At 51.0% G+C, this 23,132-nt stretch overlaps 2 protein-coding genes and 2 long non-coding RNA genes across 7 annotated transcripts in view; 1 reads left to right on the top strand and 3 right to left on the bottom strand.

The window, feature by feature from the left end:
* LOC114064821 (two pore calcium channel protein 2-like) overlaps positions 1-8,031 on the bottom strand; it is a 12,193-nt gene extending 4,162 nt beyond the window's left edge. The window contains exons 1-12 of the mRNA XM_027898202.1: positions 7,971-8,031; positions 7,739-7,821; positions 6,467-6,581; positions 5,538-5,666; positions 5,189-5,305; positions 4,334-4,452; positions 4,071-4,172; positions 3,283-3,409; positions 2,208-2,409; positions 1,749-1,893; positions 496-681; positions 8-104 (exon numbers count right to left, since the gene is read on the bottom strand). Of these exons, the coding sequence (XP_027754003.1) occupies positions 8-104; positions 496-681; positions 1,749-1,893; positions 2,208-2,409; positions 3,283-3,409; positions 4,071-4,172; positions 4,334-4,452; positions 5,189-5,305; positions 5,538-5,666; positions 6,467-6,581; positions 7,739-7,821; positions 7,971-7,991 (1,443 nt within the window). The 5' untranslated portion in view covers positions 7,992-8,031. The remainder of the gene's footprint in view (positions 1-7; positions 105-495; positions 682-1,748; positions 1,894-2,207; positions 2,410-3,282; positions 3,410-4,070; positions 4,173-4,333; positions 4,453-5,188; positions 5,306-5,537; positions 5,667-6,466; positions 6,582-7,738; positions 7,822-7,970) is intronic.
* A 1,770-nt stretch (positions 8,032-9,801) lies between these two features.
* On the top strand, positions 9,802-21,771 carry NPHP1 (nephrocystin 1). 3 transcript variants are annotated; one of them, XM_027898204.1, is made up of 20 exons: positions 9,802-9,870; positions 9,959-10,023; positions 10,777-10,837; positions 11,252-11,388; positions 11,715-11,913; positions 12,179-12,280; positions 12,774-12,865; positions 13,105-13,144; positions 13,330-13,414; positions 13,967-14,061; positions 14,642-14,770; positions 15,601-15,675; positions 15,950-16,060; positions 16,600-16,682; positions 17,367-17,443; positions 17,698-17,797; positions 18,205-18,317; positions 19,896-19,969; positions 20,075-20,119; positions 21,495-21,771. In XM_027898204.1, exons 1-20 carry the CDS (start codon positions 9,802-9,804, stop codon positions 21,708-21,710), a joined length of 1,968 nt encoding a protein of 655 aa, XP_027754005.1. In that variant the 3' UTR covers positions 21,711-21,771. The 3 variants fall into 3 exon arrangements, with proteins under 3 accessions (XP_027754005.1, XP_027754004.1, XP_027754006.1); XM_027898203.1 differs by having other exon boundaries at positions 21,426-21,771; XM_027898205.1 differs by lacking the exon at positions 12,179-12,280 and having other exon boundaries at positions 21,426-21,771.
* LOC114064825 lies at positions 12,964-14,066 on the bottom strand. Of its 2 annotated transcripts, none has more exons than XR_003572812.1 (3): positions 13,956-14,066; positions 13,353-13,489; positions 12,964-13,021 (listed from the first exon to the last, which is right to left on the bottom strand). It is a non-coding gene; the product is annotated as an uncharacterized LOC114064825 (long non-coding RNA). The 2 variants fall into 2 exon arrangements; XR_003572811.1 differs by having other exon boundaries at positions 12,970-13,018.
* On the bottom strand, positions 16,812-19,866 carry LOC114064826. The gene is made up of 3 exons (XR_003572813.1): positions 18,974-19,866; positions 17,566-17,792; positions 16,812-16,887 (listed from the first exon to the last, which is right to left on the bottom strand). It is a non-coding gene; the product is annotated as an uncharacterized LOC114064826 (long non-coding RNA).
* Positions 21,772-23,132: the final 1,361 nt, after the last annotated feature.

Genomic DNA, 23,132 nt, shown 5'->3' with positions numbered 1-23,132 from the left:
AGGATGCCCAGGCATGCAGGCTGCTAAAGCTGCACTTACTCGACTTCAGGGTGGCATTGAGAATCGTTGCAGTCAGGGCAGCAAAGATGATGAGAGTGTCAAACCTGGCACGAGGGAAGGCAGCGCTGTTAGATTTGGGGCGATGGGGTAGGGCCTTAGACAAGGAGCGACCCCTCTTCCTCACATCTGTGCCAGGTAGCCCTGTGCCATCTCAGACTGTGGGCAGGTGGGGAAGCTTTGTTTAGTAAAGCTCTTTCCCTTGCCCACCATCTTCACACGCTGCAGAGTGCCCTTGGTCAGGGCAGAGAACAGTAGCTCAGAGCCAGGGCAGGCCAGGAAAGAGCGCAACATCCTCGGACTCACACCACCACCACACCCCCTGGCACAGCGGTCAGGCAGCCCATCTGTCCAGGAACCACTCAGTCCTCGAGGAGCTGAACACAGAGACCTCATCGCTCTCCACACCACGTTCAGCACGAAGCCCGTCCCACTCACCAGTTCCAGAACTGGGTTTTCCCAAAGAAGGCCCTCGGTTCGTACGTGTACACCTTCAGGAGGATCTCGCTGACGTACAGCGCCAGGAACACCCACTCGGCGTAGGAGATGTAAGGGGTCTCCTCATCCAGAGCGATGAAGATGGCATTTATCAGGATGATTGCATCGTAAGCCCAAACAAAAGCCCTGCAAGGGGAAGGAGAGATCAGTTTGTCACTCCCAAGAAGGTCAAAATTACACAGTCATTTCTGAGGCTCTTTGCCTCCTCTCTCAAACATCCTTTATCCATCAGTTCTCCCCAAACCTGAGACTTTTGGGAAGTTACTGAGGAGTTTAGTTTTCCTCTTGAAGCCTGACACAAAAATGGAGAGTGATGTTAGCAGGTCCAGGGAAGAGATTTTTCCCATTTATTGAGTACTGGTGAGGCCACATTCGGAGGGTCAGCTGGGCTGCCCAGTACAAGAGAGCCCTGAACACACTCGAACTAGTACATCCAAGGGTCACAAATCTAATGGAAGAACAGGACAGTCCCACACAGGATATGCTGGGAGAGCTGGGATTGCCAGCCTGACAAGAAGGGTCAGGAGCAGCTCAGATGTATAAATACCTGATAGGAAGGTGTGGGGAAGATGGAGCCAGACTCTTCCCAGTTGTGTCCAGTGAAAGCATGAGAGGCAAAGGGCACAAGTTGAAATACAGGAAGTTCCATTTCAACAAAAAAGTCTTTTTTTTTTTTTTTTTTTTTAACTGAGGGTGGTCAAACACTGGAATGGGTTGCAGAGAAATTATGAGGTCTCCATCCTTGGAGATACTCTAGATCCAGCTAGACATAGCCCTCAATATTCTACTGCAGATGACTTTCCTTTGAGCAGGGGGCCACACCAGACTGTCTCTAGATATTCCTTCCAACCTCAGCAATTCTGGGAAGACTCAGGTCAAACAGGGCACCACAGCTCACTGTACCCACTGGTAAGAGCTGATGAGGCAGCACGAGGCAGCTTTGCCACAGAGATTGCTGAGGCCAGCTCAGCCTTCAGTGAAGGCCTTAGTCTGGCAGGCCACAAGCCCAGTTACACCCAGCCCCTGCCCAAGAGCTGAACAAGTGGGATCGGGCGAGGCGCAAGTTGCCAATAGTTTCTCCACACCCCTGCAGGCAGGCAGAGAGCAGAGCTGCTGCGCAGAAGCCCGGCCTGAATGCAGTGTGCACTCCCCAGGTGAGCCCCGGGCTGGGGAGCTGCCCTGGCAGGGCTCACCTGTGCCTCACCAGGCCGCGCAGGAGCCGGCTGGCGGCCGAGCCGTACACGCGGGGTGCCCACCGCGCCAGGGGGTGCCTGCGGAGCCTCAGCGTCACCACCTGGATGTTCAGCAAGTCCGCCAGCTGCACGAAGGACTTCTTGTCTGCGGCAGGGGAGAGCATCACACATCAGTCTGCTGTTGTTAAATAAGGACACAGTGTCTGGCAGAGGCAGAGCTGGAGTCGGGATCTGTTCGCAGCAGCGGCGGTGCCCGGGCCCCAAGAGGTGTCCACAATAGGCTGAACATGGCACTCTAACAGTTCCTCCAACCCATTCCTGGGGAACTGGCTCAAACCACGGGGCAACAACCACCACAGAATTATCCCACGTGAGGAGACTGACCCATCCCTCCTGATATTCCTCCACCGGCAGGAGCAGAGCGAGAGGAACTCCCCACTGCCTTGGGCATGTGCTCACCTACAAACCCCTTCTGCTCGTCATCCGAGATGCGGAGCAGCAGCTCCCGGTGGGAGTTGCTGATATCAGGAGCCACCAGCTTGACCAGCTGCTTCCAGCGGGCTTCTCGAACCACCAGCTGCTCTCCCTCCTCTTCCTTCAGGAGGTTGAAGGCCTCGATCATCTTGCGGCGCTTCATGTAAGCGAGCTTACGGATCTCGTTCTAGGGAGAGCATCGAGGTTCAGGCAGCTCCACTCACCCTCCCCCCTCCTTTTTTCACAAATAATCTCATTTTCACATCACAAAAGCTAGATGAGACTCAGGGGAACACGCTGGGAGTGATGTTAGATCCAAAGTACAGCGCAGGTGGCGAGGGTGATGAGAAATGGTGTTTAACAGGCAGCGCTCTGGAAGGATCAAAGGTTTTCTGGATGCTGGGAGAGCACTGACAAACCGGAAGGACAGACAAAGGGAAGCGTCAGACAGGAAGGAGGTGACAAAGATCACGGGATCTGCATGGTCACAGAAGCAAAGAGGATGTGTCCACATGCTGGAGACATCCATAAGTGAATACTGCTGAGATCAGGGTGGAGATCCTCTTCTGCAGGGGATTACAAGCAGGCTAAAGAACCTGGAACCCTGGGGACACCCAGGCTGCTTCCTGAGAAACAGCCAGTCCCCTCGTGGGAGCACCCAGAAATTTCCAGCTCTCCCCTTTTGATCACAAATCCCAGATTGCCTCTCCCCAGTTTGGGTAGAACAAGAATTCTGATTTACTCAGACTTCCCATTTCCACTTCCTTTGCTTTAAGAGCACATGCAGTGGGCAGAACAAGAGTGCTGAGCACTTAAAACCATCTGAGAACAGCTCCCTGCATGGAGGCAGCATTTCTGAGCTAGGACTAAGCCTCCATGATAATGCAGAGACATGTGCTTCCAGTCTGTTGGGTTCAAAGCACCACAGAATATTTAATTCTTAAATATCAACAGCAGAACTCACAGCAATCCCCACGGCAAGAAAAGCTTCCAAGGGGAAGGCAGAGGTTTCCTCACCAGGTTACAGAGCACAGCAGGCCATTGCCCCTCCAAGCATTACCTTGAGGTGTTTTTTGTAGTTGTTGTACACCACAGCCAGGAAGAGAGACATGAAGATGTACGTGTTGACGATGACGAAGGCGATGAAGAACAGGGCGTACCAGGAGCTGAAGTCAAATGCTGGCATCCTAGAGAAGGGCAGAGGGATTGCTGCCTGCTAGGCTGACACACAGGGAAAGAGAATCCACAAGGAAACAGACTCCCAGCTGGATTTCTAAGTGCTGTTGTGATAGGCAGGCAATACCCAAGCTAAAAACTGCATTAGTTCAGCTAGAGAACAGTTTTCTTCTGCTGGGTTTTCCTCCTGGTTTGTCTGACTGAAGTGATGCAGGAGAGAGAGAGCACAGAGATTAATATTCTGTCCTTGTGGCCACGTTTAAGTGCAGAGACTTGAGGTGATGCCTCAGTCCTAAGCTGGTTTATACCCTCAGACCCTCACTGCACTCAGACCCCCTTTTCCTTGCTGTAACAGGATGAGCAGCCTTTTGTTCCTCTGTTTAAATTCCCAGGGTTCCTGTACCATTCCAGCTGTGCTCAGTACATCTCCAGCACACAGACTAACATGCCACTCCTCCCTGTCCCACTCTCTGAGGCACCTTCCCAGTGCCAACCAAAACGGGAACCCATTTAGAACAGATGAGGATGGGAAGACCAACCCTCACAGAACTTTAACAGTGCTGTGCAAATTAAAGAAGGCTGCATAGCAGTATAAACTATTTGCATGAATACATTTCAGATGTGTGGAAATATTACAGGAGAAAGACACCTGATCGTGCAGACATGACATACATGACGTCCGGGCTGTTTGCCGTCGTCACCAGCACATAGAGGTCAAACACGATTTCCAGGTAGTTTCTGAAATATGGCAAACCTTCTGCTGTCTGGAGATTCCTAGGAGGAAAAGGACAGTCTGGAGTTAAGCACTGAGGGAGCTGCACACATCAGCAGTGCTTGCATTCCCTAATAATGGTCTGGAGTCACCAGGCTCCCTCCTGCCCAAAGGATCCCACGTGTTCTCCCCATCCGGCTCCAAGCGAAAGAAGCATCCACACCTCTCTCCAAACAGCTTCAGGGCCATGAGGGAGAACATGAGCAGGCTGAACATGAAGAGCAGGAAGACGTAGGTGATCTCTGGCAGTGTGTTGCGGATGCTGCGGAAGGCTCTCCGGATCTGCCGGGGGAAAGGGAAGGGTTCAGAACCAAAGTGGGACCCCTTTTCTGCTCACAATCCCATCTGCATCAAACTCCCCCACAGGGACAGGCAAGCCAAGTGGGACACAGGTACCAGATGTGCCAGCTCTGTTCTGATAAAACCTGTGCAGGAGTCCCAGGCCTTTCCTTGTCATTCTCCAGGGGAGATCCCAGAAGGATCCCCACCCACATGGCACCACAAACTCAGCGAGCCAGACAGTGCCCTGTGGCACTGCTGAGATGCCCTTGCTTCGGGGGACTGAAATCCACCACTCCAGGCCACAAAGCACATGCTCTGAGTCCTAAAGCTCAACTGCTCCCTCCCCCGGGCCCCCACACCACAGTTTACTCATTTGTAAGTCAGGAGCAGAGCAATCTTGGGCAGGAGGGCAAAGATCTCCCTGTGATGAGAGGAACCAGAGTCCAAATCACCCATCTGGGCTACAGGTTTGACAACACCATGACACTTGTTTACCCAGGAGACTTCTAGGAATAAGTAACCTGGCCCCTGACTCAGGGAAGAACAGGTTTGGAGCCTGTGGTGGTGTGAATCCACCCTTTTGTCTGTCTCAGGCCACCTCCGAGAGAAACCTTCACTCACAGGACCCCAAATTCTGCCCTTTCTGCACAAAAACCTTTCTGCTACATCCCCTGGACCTCAGAAAGCAGCAGGCTGTCCAAGAGACGGGCCCCTGGACATCCCACCAGGCCTTTACCTGGCGACTCTCTGCAAAGTTGATCAGGAAGATGGGCCTCACAATCCTCGACCATCGGATGCTCCTCACGCTGTACACCCTGAGCACCCCATATATGGCCAAGTCTGTCAGAGATAACTGAAGGAAAAAAAAGGAAAAAACCCCAGAAGTAATAATGGAAACATGTCTGGATGGTGAAGGGAATAGTGTGTGCTGATACAAGCCAGGTGCACACACGACAGGTTTGTGAGAGCTGCTTGGTTTGGCCATGGATCTCGTCAGGACTGCAATACCAGGAAAGCAACAGGAGGAAAAAACCACCTCCAGGTCGGCCACTTGGACCTCAGAGGGTCCCCTGGGCCCAACTCACCAGGATTGCCACCATGATGCAGATGTTCTTGGTGTCCTTCCAGAACACGCTGTGCTGGGTGACTGTGGCAAAGTGTGCCAGCCGGCCCAGGAACACCAGCAGGCACAACACCTCCAGCACGGATGTGACCTGCAGAGGGACAGGAGGGGCTCATCAGCACGACCAGGAGCAGCACTACCCCTTCCTGCACAGACGAGGGTGTTTAGGCACAGACACAAAAAGGCAGAGTCAGTACAGAGGAGGGGTTTGCTGTCAGTTGTTTTGCACACTCACATACCTGGCACCGAGCAATAGTTCCAGGCTTCCTTTTGTGGAATTCCCTGCCACAGGCAGGTTAAAGCCAGCAAATTTGGGTTTGCTTAGGATTCAAGAAGCACACCTGTCACAATCCACACTGGTGCAGAACAAATAAAGGCTGCAGAGAAGTCAGGCCTAAGGGCAACATTCGTCTTCTACTTTCACATATGAGAGTGGGACTGGGATCTCTCCAAAAGCTGGAATTGTTCTCTGAGATGGAGAACAGCAACGTGACTTTGTCCATAGTCACACTGGCCTTTGCTGATGGCCACAGTGGTTCCTACAGTCCCTGTCCAGCTCCTGCACTCCTTTTCGGTCCCCATTTCAACAGATCACAGAAACACAGAATCTCAGAATGGTTTGGGTTGGAAGTAGCTGGAATGCGTAAAGTTCATCCAGTGCCACCCCGTGCCACAGGCAGGGACACCTTCCACTAAACCACGTTGCTCCAAGCCCCATAAACCTGGCCTTGGACACTTCCAGGGATGCTCTCTGGCAGTTTGAAGCCATTCCCCCTCATCCTGTCCCTCCAGGCCCTTGTAGACCAGTCTCTCTCTATCTATTATCCCTTGACACCTCTGACAATTCCTTTCCAGCAGGAAACCCTTGCTGCCTCCACCCCAAAAACTCACCAGGAAGGGGAGTGGATACACAGCAGGCTCTTCAAACATGGCAAGGGACAGGTTGAGAAAGATGAAGAAGTAGGTGGCTGCTCGCATCATCCAGTGGTTGTAGAGATAATAAAGCCTGGAGAAAGAGGGCAGAGACACCATAAACAAAGGCTTCAGGGCACATCCCCAGGGCCTCACCAAATGCATCCTGGAAGAGCAGCACATGCTGTCCCAAACAAATATTTTTGCCAGCCAGGATTTTGGCAATTTGCTTCCAATTATGTTATTATACTCCCTTTATAGTCCAACTATATTACTATACTCCCTTTCAAGGAGAATTTATATGATATATAACAAGTATTACATTCTTGAATATTTACCATATTATACAAATAGATTATTTGACCTCCTTATAAATATTTTTCAATATTATAATATCAAGGTTATAATAACCTGCTTTCAGGTTACTCTTCTAATAACACCTCCCAGAGGCATCAGTGCAAAACCTGATCACTTAACCATTCAGGTGTCAGGACCAAATCATATGAAACACTGTTTTCCCAAAGCAGGGAGGTGTTCCACCTCCTCAGCAGCTCACACCTGCTCAAAGCCTTTGGGACAAACCCACTGAACCTCTCCCAGTCTCCCAGGAAAAGGAGTGACTTCGGTGCGCCTGGAGCTGCTCAGCCTCTCACCAGCACCTCAAAGGGGAGTCACCATCACCAGGCAAAGTTGTTCTTGGCTTGGGGAATTTCACTTATCACAATCAATGGAAGATTTTAATTGCTGCTCCCCCAGCAGCTCCAGCCCTTTCTGGAACACACCTGAGCAGTGGTGCCACAGATTACCTGAACTTTAGGGGTGTGATGGGTTGGTGTCACCCATTCCAAGCCAAAAAGTGCCAGGTGTGCCCAGATGGCACAGGTATCTCCCACACAGGCCAACTGGGACCCCCCTGCTACCAAACCCTGCCGCTTCCACACAGCTGTGGGCTGGCCGAGCCTCCCAAACTCTTCATCCCCACAGATGCGTGGGAGACTTTATGTTGTTTTTATTCCTCCAGCAAGACGCAAGTTTTTAATTCCCTTTCCCACCCTTAACACACAGATGCACTGAGCCCCGCTTTAAGTATTTCATCTCAAATCTAGTTTCTGGCAGCCCACGCACCCACCCTCCCCAGCACCCAGCTGGTGCAGCAGAGCGCCCCACACTTTTTTTTTTGGCTGTCGCCGTGTGCGCGGTTTGCTCCCCCCAGCTCCCTCGCGATGGAGGGGGGCACACGCCCCTGCTTACCTGACCGCCTCGGGGGAGGTCTTGAAGGGAATATTCCTGTTGTACTGCGCATCGGAGACAAACGCTGCTGCCAGCAGGAGATCCTGCGGGAAGGGGGGAAGCACAGGACAGACGGTCAGGAGGCGGGGGAGCTGACAGTAAGCTCTGAGAAGTTACCGCAGGGAGGGAGAAGGGAGGGAGAAGGGAGGGAGAAGGGGGCGAGAGGGGGGAGAGGGACCCCCGGGGGGAGAACCTGCTCGGGCGGCTGGGCCATGGCGGGGCAGACGCGGCACCTCCCCGGCCCCGCCGCCTTTAACGGGGCCGGTCCCGCCCCCGGGGCGGCGGAAGCGGGAGGCGCTGCCGGGACCGGGGCCGGGGCCGGGATCGGGATCGGGATCGGGGCCGGGATGGTGCTGGAGCAGCTGCGGCCGCGGGCCGTGCGCTGGGCGCTGCTCGCCGCCTTCGCGGCCGGCGTGGCCGTGGGCTGGCAGGCGGGACGGCTCCGCCGCCGCTTCCTCCGCTGGAGGCAGCGCTACCTCCAGCGCCGCCTCGCCGCTGCCCAGGAAAAGCTGGACGCGGCCTGAGAGCCGGGAACGGGAGCCGGGATCCCCCCCCCCCAGACCCGGCAGCGGCGCCCCGGGGGCCCCCGCCGGGAGAAGGGTGGTGGAAACGGTGTGGGAGCGCTGTGGGGAAGGATAACACACGTGGAACTGCAGGGCTGCTGGAAAAGGGCAGGATCCGTGGAACAGCAGGGCTGTGAAAGGACAGCATCCAGGGAATAGCAGGACTGCTGGAAGAGGACAGCATCCATGGGATACCAGGGCTGCTGGAAAAGGACAGCATCCATGGAATACCAGGGCTGCTGGAAAAGGACAGCATCCATGGAATACCAGGGCTGCTGGAAAAGGACAGCATCCATGGAATAGCAGGACTGCTGGAAAAGGACAGCATCCATGGAATAGCAGGACTGCTGGAGAGGGACAGCATCTATGGAATACCAGGGTTTCTCTTCCATCCTTCAGAAAGGCACGATCCCAAACTGTGTTGGACAGATCTAACAAAATACTGAGGATACAGCAGCGATGACTCCAAACCTGGAATGGACTGCCCAGGGAGGTTGGTGGAGTCCCCATCCCTGGAGGGGTCCAAGGAACAACTGGATGTGGCACTCAGTGCTCCAGGCTGGGTGACAAGGTGGGGATCGGGCACAGGTTGGACTCGATGATCCTGGAGGTCTTTTCCGACCTGAATGGTTCTGTGATTCCTATATTCCAAAGGTAGTCTGCACTTGTCCAGCTCTAAGCCTGCTGCTCTGCCCTTGCCAAAAAGCACTGCTGACACAATAAAGTAGCCAAAATCATGACAGGGTGTTCCTGGATGTGCTTTCATTTCTGAAATGAATGTGAAAACGTGCCTTATGGGCACTTGTAACAACCCTCATTATAGAAGAGCGTGGGGACAATTAGGTGGTGAAGTACCATTGGCAAGGTGAAACAGCAAATTAAATGTAGGATGTTGGCTTTGGAGGCAGAATTCCTCCTGGCACTTTGGATAAGGAATTGAGGAGAAGGCTGTAGCATGTTCTTTCTTCCCTTCCCATCGTTAGGGAGTTCCAGCAGAGTATCTGTTTGAGTCTGGGAGGTGCCCGGGGATTCACTGCACATTGCAGGCCGCTGGTTTTCAACTGTATTAATGAAGTTCCAAAAGTCCTGGCGTGGGGGAAAAAGCGCCCCTTGAGGGCTGGCCTTGACGGTCTCAGAGCTCTCTCCCAACCTTACCGATCCCGCGATTACGATCACAAAACGCCAAATAATTTGCAGCCAAACAAATTCGTAGCTCCCGGGGCTCTTCGGTCCGGAGGTGGTTTTGGAGCTTGGGGAGCTCCCGCGGTGCCAGGGCCGGGGATGCGGTACCGAGCGCCGGGGCCGGCTGAGCCCCGGGACCGGGTGAACCCCTGAACCGGCTGAGCCCCGGGACCGGGTGAACCCCTGAACCGGCTGAGCCCCGCGATCGGGAGGGCCCGGCCGGCCCCGCCCCGGTCCGTCATCGTGCAGCGCCGCCCGCTCTCCCGTTGCCCGGTGACGATGTCGGAGCGGCGGGCGCGGGGGCCGCTCCAGCGGGTGCAGCGCCGGAGCCGGGAGCTGCGGGAGCAGGTACCGGGCCGGGCCGGGGCTACACCGGGGGAGAACACGGCCCGAGCCGGCCCCTGACCGCCCCTGTTTGCCCCTGTCCCTGTTCCAGGTGGATGCGCTGCGGGCGGAGAGCGCGGCCGCCACCCCCGGGCAGCGGGAGGCCCTTCGGCAGAGGTGAGGGGGGTCCCGAACCCCATCCCGAACCCCAACCCTCGTTCCCTCCCTGTCTTACCCTCAAACAGGAGTCGTCCGGCTCTGCTCTGTGTGTGGGAAGAGCGAAGCCCCCGCAGATCGCTCCGTCCCCATCGCTCTGCATCAGAAGGAGCAGAGAGTTCCCCCTCCGCCTTTCCTTTCTTCTCCCGGTTGTCCAGATGTCTCCCTGCTCCTTCCTTCCAGGCTGGCTGCTGCCCAGCCCGCCGGGGCTGAGGAGAATCTGGAGAAGAGAAGGCCGAGAGGGGATCTCATAAATCCATACAAATATCTCCAAGGGGCATCAGACGATGGGGCCAGACTCTGTTCAGTGGTGCCCAGTGACAGGACAGGAGCAATGGCCATAAACTAAACTGCAAATTCCACCTCAACATGAGGAACGACTTTTTTCCATGGAGGGATCAGAGCACTGGTAGAGCTGCCCAAGGAGTCTCCTCTCTGGAGACATTCCAAACCTCCCTGGACACGGTGCCACCCGCTCCAGGTGACCCTGCCTTGGCACTGGATGATCTCCAGAGGTCCCTTCCAACCCCAGCTATGCTGGGATTCTGCCAAATGCCACTGGGAGGTTGCACATCCCAGGGAATAATCGACCAAGCTGCTGTTTGGGCTTGGAATTCCCAAGCTGCCCGGACAAACAGCACTTTTCAGTCAGCAGGGACAGTTTGGGGCAGAATTTTAAGAAAATATCATCTGTCTGTCTTGCTTTCAATGCAGATGTATCCAGCTGAAGAAACTGGTGGAGGAGAACACAAGTGCTCTCCATGCTTTGAAAAAAGTGAGTGTGGAAATGAATTTGTTTGTGCTTTTCTCCAAAATTCACCATAGGAAACATTTAAAGACCACCAACCTTCCATTTTAGATGCCTCAGGGCAAGAGCAGTGCACAGTCCCTGGTTGGCTTCTCTCCAGTTTATCTATCAATTTATGTTATTTAAAAACTCAGTTAAATGGTTTGTTGTGTCCAAGTTCTGTACATAAAATATTGAGCCCGATGCATTCTTTGGAAGCAGGGAATGCAATTCGAAATTTAACATGGAATTTCACCTTGGCAGAGTGGAAGGGCAAAGAAAATGTCACTGAGGAGGGAGTGAGAGCAGCCCAGGGAGGGGAAAGCTTGTAAGGCATGTCTGGAAAACTAAATTTACAGGGGAACTTTGATTCTTTGGGCAATTTGTTGTGTTCTTTGTCAGGCTGACGAGCCTGCACCGGTGGGGAATTACAGCCAGAGGAAGGAAGAAGAGGAAAAGCTGTTGCTAAAACTCTCCCAGCAGCTGCAGAAACTCCTCCTTGCCTTGGATCGGGATAACGTGACAAAGCGTTACGCAGTGTGAGTAGCTCAAACACACAACCTGTGTTTTTATGGAATGGTTGGAAAGCACCCTGGAAAACTGTTAGTTCATCCCTTTTATTATCTGAAAAATAGAAGGACAAGAAAAGAAGGGCTCGCGAGATCAGTGATTTCGGGCTCACTGGGATTTTCTGAGCGCGTTGGATAATGTCTGGAGGACAGGGAGGGAGGAAGCACCACTGGGATTTTGGAGTTCCTTTCTGGGCAGAGAGTAAAACATGGGACTGAAAACGCTGTGTCTGACAACGCTTTCCAAAAGTGGGGTGAAAATGAGAACGAAAAAAAGCCTGATTTGTTTTGGGTAGGGATGAGAAACATCAGAAAGGTCCTCATGGAGAAGATGGAAATGAAGAAGAGGAGGAGAGTGGAGATGAAGAAAGCAGTGAGGAGGAAGATAGTGAAGAAGAAGAAGATGAAGAGAAGTTGTTGGATGATCCAAACGTTAAAGAATGTGTTGCTGTTGGGAACTTTGATGCACAGCAGGAAGGGGATCTCACATTTGAGGTGAATACTCTCTGTACAGGGCTTTTGCTGCAGATCAGTCTATATTAAGCAATAACTATAACTAAAGCCTATGCTTTTGGGATTCAGCCAGTTCCTTGTGGGATTTGGGGGGAAATGGTGTTTTCTTGGAGTCCAGTGGTCCTTTTGCCACCTTCTGTCGTGGCAGCCTCTGGAATGTCTGTTGTAGGAAAAATCAAGAGTTTGTGGGGGTTTAATTTAAATATTTGGTTGTCTTTTGTCTCTGTCTCTCCTTCCAATGCCACAGAAAGGTGAAATCCTGCTTATCCACGACAAGAAGGTGGATGGTTGGTGGCTGGCTGAAAATTCCAAGGGGGAGAGAGGCCTCGTTCCCAGGACCTACCTTGCGGTTGGTGTTCTGCAGCCTCTGTCCTATCTCACCTCTGGGCTTTTAATGACCATACAGCTGCATAAAATCGGTCACAGTGCTCGTGTGGGGAGGTGCAGGAGTGTGTTATTTCGAAGTAATGCCAGTTATTTGGAAATAATGCCAGTTTTTGAGAAATAATGCCGTGTTTTTATCCACGGGGATGGACATACCCATCAACAGCAGCGTTTTTGTGCCTTGTGAAGATGTGGCCGAGAAGTTTCCTGAATATAGAAGTCATCATCTTTGTCACTAAAGGTCAGCTCTGATGACTGCAAGCTGCTGTGGATCAATTTGGGCTTTTTATTTATCTGCAGTGTGAGTCCATGTAAATGTTGGACAGTTTTCTGCAGCTACAGCGATGCATCACAGACAGAAATTCTCCCATTAACGTGGGCTGTGGTTGGAGAGGGCATTTTTAAGGACAGAGTTGGGAAGAAATCAAGCCCTTTGCCATGTTGAATCTGAATTGCAGGTTCCTAAGAAAGGGGAAGAAGGTCAGGAGGAGAGGGAGGAACACATAGAAGTGGTGGATGAAACAGCAGATGGGACTGAAATTAAAAGAAGGTAAAAGGAGTGATGTGAAAGCAAACAAGTGTAAAATTATTCTTCCTCCCCCTTCAACCTGGCATTTCTTACCTCACAGGGGGCTTTGGTCTTTTTTCTTCTTGAGTGGGTTTGTTGGGGAGTTCTGAGATGTTAGTTATGGTTACGAAGCTGCTGCTCTTTGAAAACAGACCCATATTTAGTGTTTGAATTTTGGTCCACACAAGGCTATATTCTAAAACCCCCTGTTTTTCTTCCAGGACAGACTCTCACTGGAGTGCTGTACAAGCCATCACAGAGGTGGGTGCCCCTCTTACACCTCTCACCTGCCATTATGTTAATTATTCTGCAGACAAGCTTTGTCCTTTTACCAAACGCGGTGTCCCATGTTACAGACTGTTGGTTTTAATTAGCATCTCTATTTTGGGGGGTTCTAAAGTAGCTGTTAAATAGCAGAAATCCTGACATAACTTTGGTTTTAATAGCATGACACAGTGGAGGTACTGACCACCATAGGAGCAGTTCCCACAGGATTCCGCCCGTCCACGCTTTTCCAGCTCTTAGAGAAAGGTAAGGATTTCTCCTGACGGTTCCAGTGCAGGACTCTCAGGTGGCTGTGGTGAGTTCCTCACCCTGGTCACCAGCCTGTTGGAGTGCAACCAGTATTGCTTGATTATAATTTGCTATATTTGACCCATCAAATACTGTATAAAAGGCTTTTTTTCCCCTTCTTCAATTCAGTTTTAATTTCTCTGTGTGAAATCCTGACAAATTTCCTCACGATTTCAAAGGTTTTCCTCTTTGGAAGATACTGTTGACATTGGAGGAAATTATGATTTCTTTTAATTTTATGTTAATCATCCCTTTTTCTTGGGGAAGATTATTACACATCTCATGTTTTGTTAATCTTTTTGTTTAAAACATTTCAGCTCTTTTTGTTAATTAAATGAGCGTGCTCCTGGGATGAAATACTGCAGAACACTTCCAAAGAGTAACCAGTGCTCATAGGAAACGCCTCCACAGCTTTGTTTGGTCAAATTTGAGTTTTGGGTGTTGCTCATTTTGTGGCAGTAAAGATCATTTAAAAAGTGAAGGATTTTTTCAAACTTACCCTTGTTGTAGGCGACGAGTTTCGGGCCAGTCACTACTTGCAGCCTGAGCTTACTCCATCCCAGCTGGCTTTCAAAGACCTGGTGTGGGACTCTGAAAAAAACACTGTGAGTATCCCTGGTAAGGGAGCCTCGATGCCTTTGGGCTGGGGAAGCGATGGGATCCCCAGGAGGGAATTGCTGGCAGGATTTCCCATTGGTGGGTGAATATTGCAGATTGCCACGTCCATCCAGACTCCTTAGGCAGGAGATGTAATCACGTCCTGACCTCCACTAGGCAAAAAGCCAGTATAAACTGTCATGTTGGGTTGTCTTTTAAGAGCCATTTCAGTCTATGGGTTCCCTCCCTGTCTGGGGTGAAGCAGTGGGTGACCAGTGTGAGGTTTTAAACCATGAGCACTGTGACATCACCAATTTAATTGGTCTTCTTTCCTACTGGCTAATGATCGTGTCCTCATTTGCACTGTTTTTGGAGTATTTCTCCTGCCTGGACATCATCTGTCCCACTGCAATACCTGCAGCAGTGTCCTCAGGGGAGAACCAAGGGCTGGTGAAGGCGTTCTGCTGCTGACACTGCCCAGGGTTTGTGGCTGGGAGAACCCCTGCAGGGACCACCCCAGTCACCAAACACAAAACCACGAGCAGGGGGGAGCCCTGGAGGTTTAACCCTGGCTGTGTTGGGTTCCAGATCCGTGCCAGGGCGACCCGTGTGTCGCAGGCTGTGAGTCTGTGCAGCTGCAAGATGATCCCGGTGCCAGGAGCCAGCGTGCGGGTGCTCAGCAGGCACGTCCGGCTCTGCCTCTTCGACAGCGCGCGGGTGAGCGGGGCCTTCCCACCTCAGTGGTGACTCCAGGAGCTCTGGAGCTCCCTGGGGTCTTTGGGTTCTCTGGCAGCCAGCTCCTCCAGCTGTCTCACTCGCACCATCTGCCTCCCAGGCTGCTCAGCTCATGCTCAGATTCCTCTGCTTTGGGCCCATCCACCCAGAAAAATGGTTCTAAATGGATTTAATGAGCAAGCAGGACAGACTGCACTGACAGGCACCAGGCATGGCCAAGCTTGCACACTTACCCCGTGTCCCACCCTTGTTACTCCACAAAGCATCTCCATCCCTCCCCTTTTCTGCCTTGGTTTCTCCCCATTACTACTTCCCTCCCACGGTAAGTCAGTGCAGTCCCACAGTGCCCTTCCCCTGCACTCTCCTCCCCTGGGCAGAGTGAGGTGACCCAGGGAGCTGCTCCTGACTCACAGTGACAGTCACACCCTGCCCCTGGGGCTGAGGGCCGTGCTGGGCTGCCCTGGGAGGGGCCGGGGCAGGAGTTTCTCTGAGCCCGTGATTTCGGTCCCCCCACCTGCCATTGTGCCTCGTGGCTCCTTTGTGTTTGTGGGGATGAGTGGTTTAGGGCTGATCTCTCTCCTGTGATGGGCCTGGGAGCAGCTGGGTCAGGGTCAGATGGCCCCTGCCCTCAGTCCTCTGTCCCTTTCTGTGTATGTGCAGAGCAGCTCTCTATACCAACATCCAGCAGTTCCCTTCCAGTTGTCTTTGCTGTGTGCATTGTGGGATTAATCTGGGATAATCTGCACTTTCTTACAGCAGCAGGGCTTTCCAGAAAAACTCGCCTTAGCTTTTTTCCCCACTGTCACATTTAGGTGCTGAGTAACATCCACACAGTGAGAGCCACGTGGCTGCCCAAAAATCCTCAGACATGGACCTTTTCCCCAAGGGTAGGTGACATACTGATTAACTAGTTATTTAAGTTTCTTGCTTAGTGACAAGAGCCTGTCACTAAAAAGTTCCTAGGTGGCACAGCTGTGCTCCATGGAAAGAAAGAGAATAAGGTTTTGACTGAAACTGGTTCTCTTCTCATTTTTATATGCAGTGGGATTGGGTGTGAGGCCCTGTGTGAGTGAGGGATGTGCTTGATGGCCTTTAAAAATAAAGATTTGTTTCAAATATTTACCTTAACTTTTTTGTTTCCCCTCCCTCTCTCTGTATCAGGTGATGGGCCTCTTACCCAGCTTGCTGGACGGTGACTGTTTTGTCAGGTCCAACTCTCTGTCATCAGACATTGGGATACTATTTGAGCTTGGCATCACTTACACGTGCAATGTGAGTGTGTGAAGGTGCAGCATAAGCCCCTCCAAGTGCAGGTGTATAGAGGGATTCTGTGGGTAGACAATACCCCTAACTAGAGAATAAAAACTTCTGACTGATGGCCACGAGCATACCTGTGCTTACACTGGAATAACTTGTTCCCAGCACCCCCTGTCCTGGCATCACAAGGGACCAGTTGTCCCTTCACTCCTGCGGGTTTCCTCCCTCTGTGATTTGTTTCAGACTAAGGTGCTGTACAGCTTGGAAACTAAAATTTAAACTGTTCCAACAGTACAAACAAACAGCGGTTTCTAACTCCAGCGTACCCAGATACAGCCTGGCCACGTGGGATATGCTGCTGAAAGTACAACAGCTTCTAGCACAGCAGATGCTAAAGGCCAGAACTCCCCTAAGGGAAGACAGGCTGTGATTGTCAACACACAGGGGTGAAAGAGGAAAAGGGGGGGTCACCACAACGATTCTGATGGGCTGACTATGATTAATTGTGGTTTGGTCAGCTGCTCAAAGCACTTAATGCTTCTCTTTTTTTCTAGTCAACAGGTGTAAGGGGAGAGCTGAGCTGTGGCTGGGCATTCCTGAAGCTCTTCACTTCTAATGGAATTCCTGTCCCTGCCAAGTGAGTTTGAGACGTTTTCCTGCTCCCTCTGTGCTTACATACATCTGTACACACATCTGTTTTCCACTGTGGGCAGAGTTCCCCTCCCGTGCTCACACACTCCTGGGGCAGCTCTCATCCACACCAGTCCTCTGGGATTCTGCCTCTTCCTCGTGTGCACTTTGCTGCTTATCCATGTAAAACTTAGGAGGCTGGTTTTCAAAACCTGGAATCAGATAAGAGGTGGTTTTTTTGTTTTACTGTTTCAGTAAGTTAAACGTGGGTATCTACACATTACATTTCATGCTTGCTTCAACAGAACTGAGATGATGTTATTCTTTAAGGGATGTTAGATATGGAAGATCTAAAACATTGCAGTGGTGACACCTCAAAAACATTTCAGTGAAACAATTGCTAAGTGTCATTCAGGGAAAATACTGGAGCTGTGGAAAAGAATCAATGCTGCTGGTTGCTTTTAAAATAATCAACTTCCCAATACAAGAAATTCCTCAAATTATTCACCTCCCAGTGTAATACAGGTTTCACATTTACCACTTGGGGTCTGGCTGCTTAGTTAGGTGCAGTCATTGCATCCAAAGCACTGGTTATAACATGGAAGGGCGTGTCAGGTTCTGAGATAGCGGCTTTTTGTTTCTCACACATCCCTAAGTGTTTTCATTTAACTGTGCTGCTTTTTTTGGGCAGGATGTACGAGCTGCTGCTGAGTGGTGGAACTCCCTACGAGAGAGGGGTCGAGGTTGACCCTTCAATATCAAGAAGAGGTGTGGCTTCTCCTAAATATGATTTAAATAAAAAATGCCGGGGCCAATGCTGTATCTCTTTTAAAACAGCCTGGTTTGGGTTGGTGTGTTCCCATTTTGCATGTATTTCATCACTGCTTTACCTGCACTTCCCTAGGCTGTGGAGTGCTGGGTGGCAAAGGGTTCCCAAGCTATTTGAATGCCTGTTTTTGGGGATGTAATTCTGAACGTTCTTTCCAGCTGGCTGATTCCATCTCGGGGGTTTGTTCCCGCTGCAGGCGGTGGGGTTTTCCATCAGCTCATGACGCTCAGGAAACAGCCTGTGCTGCTGGTGAAGCTGAGGTCACCGAGTGTGCAGTCCAGGGACAGCCTGAAGTAAGTACAGAAGACATCCTGAAGTGAGTACTGGTGTGTGCTGCCACAAAATGAGACACAATTCCAGATAGCCCGGAATGGTCCCAGAGATCAGCGTTCCCCTCCCCTGGAACACCGGCTATGGAAAAACCCGAGGGCCGTGTCACCTGCATGTGGTACTCAGCGTCCGTCTGATGCTTGGGGTTATTTTGTTGGAAATAAAGTCTTTAGATAAGATGGAAAACTGCAGCAGCAGGAGTGTGGCCCTTGGAGCTGTGTCAGTGTCCAGAAGCGGGGATGGATTCATGGAGATGCCATGAGTAAATACCCTCCACGGAGCTGTCCCTTCCCTCGGGCTCTGGTGGATGCTGCTCTGTAGGAGCAGTTCCCAATGAAATCTCAACCGCTGTTCTTTATCTGCCCAATAGTTTCCTACCAGAAACATTAATTGGGAGCACGAGCTACATCCACCTCTTGGCATTCTATCGGCAAATGCTCGGAGATGCCCTCCTGAGGGACAGGACGAGCACGCAAAGCACAGGTGAGAGCCAAGGACAGCTCAGCTTCTTCCAGAGAATGAGCCTCTCTGTTCATCTCTCTCAGATGTTTTTGTCGTTGAGGTACATTTTCCTCTTTATTTTTATTTTTTAATTACTATTTACTTACTGACTAACGCAGGGAGAGACAGAAGTGGAAGAGTTCTGTTTTTAGAACTCAGTGGCTTGCCCTGATTTTGCAACTCTGTATCTTATTCAACAAAACTAATAATAGTTTATAGCCTTCTCCATTTTAGCATCCATTTGAGATACAGAAAATTTACATTTCTTAACTTAATTAAATTCACTACAGGTGAATTTATATTGGTACTGAAAGTGATTTTCTGGTGCTTTCTCCCATGCCTTCTCCAGACTGAATTATGAATCATCTGTTTCCTATGCAAATAAATTTCCTTGTACAGTTGCTGGTATTTTTCACTTAGAATCTTTATCATACTTAAGCACCTGAATCACAGATTCATCTGTCAGAGGTGCTTAACTCCCTTCCTGATTTTCTTCAGCTTTAATATACATCCTGCCTGTACTGATTTCAGTAGCTGAAAGCCGGGCCCTTTAATAAATTAATGCTTTAATTAATAAGCTTACACAGAGAAACTGAAGTGCTTAGTTTTAAAGACCAGGTGAGAACTGTCACACTTACCTGACTTGATCTTCATAACTTAGCACAGCAGATCAGGCTCTCCTGGGATTAAACTGCCTCCCTTTGGATCCAGACTCCATTTGAAATGATTGAAAGGCGTTTCAGAAGCTGTTCTGGCGTTGTGTCACCGAAGCGGATTTCTGTTATTACAAAATCCCCCATCACTTTGGAAATAGGCAGTTTAAAATGCCTGCTCTGTCTCTCAGGAGGGATCAGTTCTGGCCTGTGGCCTGTAAGTGTTTTGGTTTAGTAGAAGCTTTGTGTTTACTAAACTTTCCATCTGCTTCAAGAGGAAGAAAGAGCAGTGTGCATTAAATATTTGAAATCACAAGAAAAATACTTCAACCAAAATTCCGCCCCCTGACACTTGTAATCTTACCCACAATCTCATTCATTAAAGTAAGGACAGGAGCAGAGCAGGCAGCCAGCCCAAAAAGCACCAGGATACCTGTGCAGTGGGATTTACCCCACTGGGTAAATTCTCTGTGCCACTTGGTACCCGGTTCTCTTAAAATGCCCCACAAGACATGCCAGGGGGAGGTAGAACCCAAGTGTGTTTATCCATAACATCCCAACCCAGCAGCACAGTTGCAGCTGTGTGTAGAAAAAGGCAGGTGCAGGAATGAGGGAAAACCCCTCAGGCAGGTAGGTGGGTGAGGAATATTTAAAAGGAATATATGCTTGCTGGTGCTCCCAGTAAACCAGCAGCTGGTTTTTGCTCTCCTGGTGTAAGTGTCTCCCAGCCACTGAGAGCTGGCTACGGTCAGAGAACTCTGTTGGTTGGGAGCTCTCCTGCCTTCCCTGCCCTCAGGAGCACTGTTACAGCTCATATTCCCTTTGGAATAACCCGAGATGAGGGGATGTGCTGAGTACCTGGATGTGCTCTGTACTTAGCCTTGAATGTGTTTGCTTTCTGTTTCAGACTTAATCTGTAATCCTGTTTTAGCAACTTTCCCTCAGCTCATGGATCAGCCAGACCTGATGGATGCGCTTCGGGTATGTTACCTTGTCAGGATTTCCAGACAAAAGCTGAGGGTGTTTTTGTGCTGTGAAAAGAGAAAGTTCTCCACAGGCTTGGTCTGATTTTACATTTCATTTCAGAGCGCTTGGGCAGACAGAGAAAGAACACTGAAGAGAACTGAGAAGGTAACAAACTACAGGGTTTTCTTTCCATATATTCAGTGTAGTCCGAACTAGCTGCTCCCTGCCAGTGTTACTGCTTAGCTTTTCCTCTCACTGTGCATTTACTTAAAAAATAGAGACATGTTAACTAGAGTTCTTAAATAACAGTAAACCAGGAGGAGGAAGAGAATTAAATTCACATGTAACTTTTTGTCTGGGTGTTGTTAGTGGGGAAGCTGTTACTTCCATGGATACAAAGGAGGCTGTGTAGGCTCACAAAATCATCTGCTCCAACCTCTGAGCTCCAGTCTGCCTGGGAAAAGGCCCCCAGATTCCTCCCATCTCCCCACCCCAGACAGTTCCAATCCCACATTTTGGTGTGCAGGCAGCTGAAGAACTGACCTGGCTGTCACCAGGCTCACCCCCACCCTGTCCTACCTCCTATCCTCTGCCCGGAGAGCAGCTCAATGAGAAAACCACTGGCTCTCCATCCAGGCCTTCCTGGGAGCAGCAGTGGGATGTTTCATTCCCCATGCACAAGGATTGCTCCCTGTTTACACAAACAAACCAAACGCCCTTGAGTCAGAACTGCTTTTTCAGGGCCATTCACCCAAAAGGAGAGGCGAGCTGCTCACAGAATTGGTGACTCCCCAGGATCCCAGAACCATCCAGTTTTACCTGACCGGCATGTGCCACTCCCAGGGCAGGACTGCTGCCTGCTGAGCGCTCAGCCCTCGTGGCTCTGTGACTCTGAGCTGCCACATCTCCCGCTGAGCCGTGAAGTGCTCCATGCCAGGCACGGCCCTCACGGGTCTGGAATGCTCCGTGCTGGAGGAGTTTCCTGCAGGCAGCGGTCGGGATCCTTCCCGTGTGTTTGATAATTGACCCGGCTGATCCTTAAGTTTTCCAAATTGGCCTTTACAGGGGAGCACATTAATTCTCACCCTGGAGCAGCCAGGCCTCACCTCCTGCTCCGAGGAGAGCAGGATCAGAGCGACTCTCTGCCTCGGGAAAGCGAGCAGAGTTTGGGTTTCCAGGGCAGGGAGCACGTGGCACTAATTTTAGGAAGAAATACAAATACTCCACAAGCAAATCTCAGTGCCTGTGGTTTGTGGGAGCACTGGCAGGGCTCGGAGAGCAGATTTTGTTGATCTGTGGTTTATATTCTTCAGGCTTACCCGAGATAACGGATGTTTGTTTAGGAAGGTCAAATTCCCGCTGTTGTCCTGGGAGCTGGGGGTGACTTGTTTGGTTGGTCCCTGTGCACAATACTTCGGAGGAGGGCTTGGCAGCACCACGAGTTTGCACTGAAGTATTTTCTTCTCTGCAGAGAGATCTGGAATTCCTGAAGTCTGTGTTTGTCCTGGTGTACCACGACTCCGTCTTCCCTCTCCTGCAGTCCACGTTCCTCCCCAGCTACAAGTGGGCTGAGGAGGAGGCAGAAATGTCCCGCTGGAAGGCGATCCATGACTTCTTGAGGAAGAGCCGGGAGAATGACGGTGCTCTGCAGTACCTGCTGTCCTCAGAAACCACCCACAAAGCCTTTGACATCTCAGAGCTGGCTTATGATTTCTTAGGAGAAGTGAGGAAAAATCCTGGAGAATCAATGGACTAAGGAACAATTCAGCCTCTCTAAGGAGAGTAACAATTGGGGTAACAATATAAATAAATTCTTACCAAAGAGACTGTACTGTTGAATTGTAACGAGTATTTAAAAACATTTACATTTTGGGAGAGACTGGAATTATTTTATCAGCGTAACTTCAGTTGTTGACAAACATTAGAGAAGGCCCTGGTTGTCTGTCACTACCTGTTGTAGCCACTTCGAGTGCTGTGTTTTGCTGAAGCCCAGGCAGCACTTCTCAGCACCCTCCTCCTCTCCTGTAGCTTCTTCCAATTAATTTCCAGAGTTGTTTTACTCAGGGTGAACAAAAGGCTCTTTGTCCCTGTCCCCCAGCAGGCTTGGGAGCAGGGAAGGGGAATAGCAGAGATCCTTAAGAATGCTGCTGAGCAAGGGCAGCCAGGTGAGGGGAAAAATCCTCTCTTGCCCAACCCCTGGACAGCAGGTTCATCCATTTTTAGGCTGTTTGCCTGCTTTCCTCCCCCAGTCAGGAGAAGGCTGGGCCATTCACAGGAATGTGCCTGACCTAACCCACCTGGTGGGAATTCAGGGCGCCAGCTCCCCTGGGATGGCTCCCTCTGTGCTGACCCCGTGTGCTGCCCCTTCCCTGGGGGGAGTTATTAATCCAGTTTCCCTTTAGTGCTGGAGCATCTGGGTGCTTCCTGCAGGGTGATGGGGACGCTGCCACCGTGTCTGATGGGACAGCTGGGCACTGAGTCACACATGGACTTGAGCCCAGGCCAGGCAGTTTTGCCAGGTGGGAAATGATTTAAAACAAGATCTTTCAAGCATAGTGCACGGAGCCCCAGACCAGCTCCCATGGGAGCACTTGTGCACTGGAGCCTCCAGAAACGCCACAGAGCACTTCCCTGAAGTAAGGGCTCAGACAAGAAACGTGGATTTGACCTTTGGTCTGTGTCACGCAAGGCTTGGCAGGGAAGCCAAGTTCCTGGGGCATCAACTGGCTCTCCTAACACACATGGGATATCTTACTGTGACAGTGTCCTTCTGCTGGAGCACACTGCCCCACTTAGTCAGGTCATTCTGTCCCCTCTGGTCACCTTCAGCCTTTCATCCCCTCAGCTATGGGGGAGTTCTGGGGCGAGGCAGAGTCTGCTGGATGAAGCAGCAAGCGCTCCCCGAACCCGAAGTGCATCTGTCAGGACATAGAAATCCCAGCAACTCTCTCTCTCTCAAACCTTTCAGGGCAGTTGGGAGTGCAGGGGCAAACCCTTCCGGCTTGTGCTAGAGCGCTGTCTGTCAAAATCATCTGCCAGCCAGTTTTGGAAGGCTGGATGTGCCCGCAGGGTGTGGAGGGGTCTGACGTGAACACGGAGCAGAAACCTGAACAGAAAGGGGAGGAGGCAACAACAGTGGAAGGGAAAATATTTCGGGCTTGGAAGCGTGCCAAGGACA

The sequence above is a fragment of the Empidonax traillii genome, unplaced genomic scaffold, assembly GCF_003031625.1.
Source record: "Empidonax traillii isolate 1590-97213 ecotype Southwest subspecies unplaced genomic scaffold, ASM303162v1 scaffold584:size400879, whole genome shotgun sequence".
Taxonomy (NCBI): Eukaryota; Metazoa; Chordata; class Aves; order Passeriformes; family Tyrannidae; genus Empidonax; species Empidonax traillii.
The sequence above is the reverse complement of the archived record's forward strand: the minus strand, read 5'-3'. Positions and strand labels throughout refer to the sequence as shown.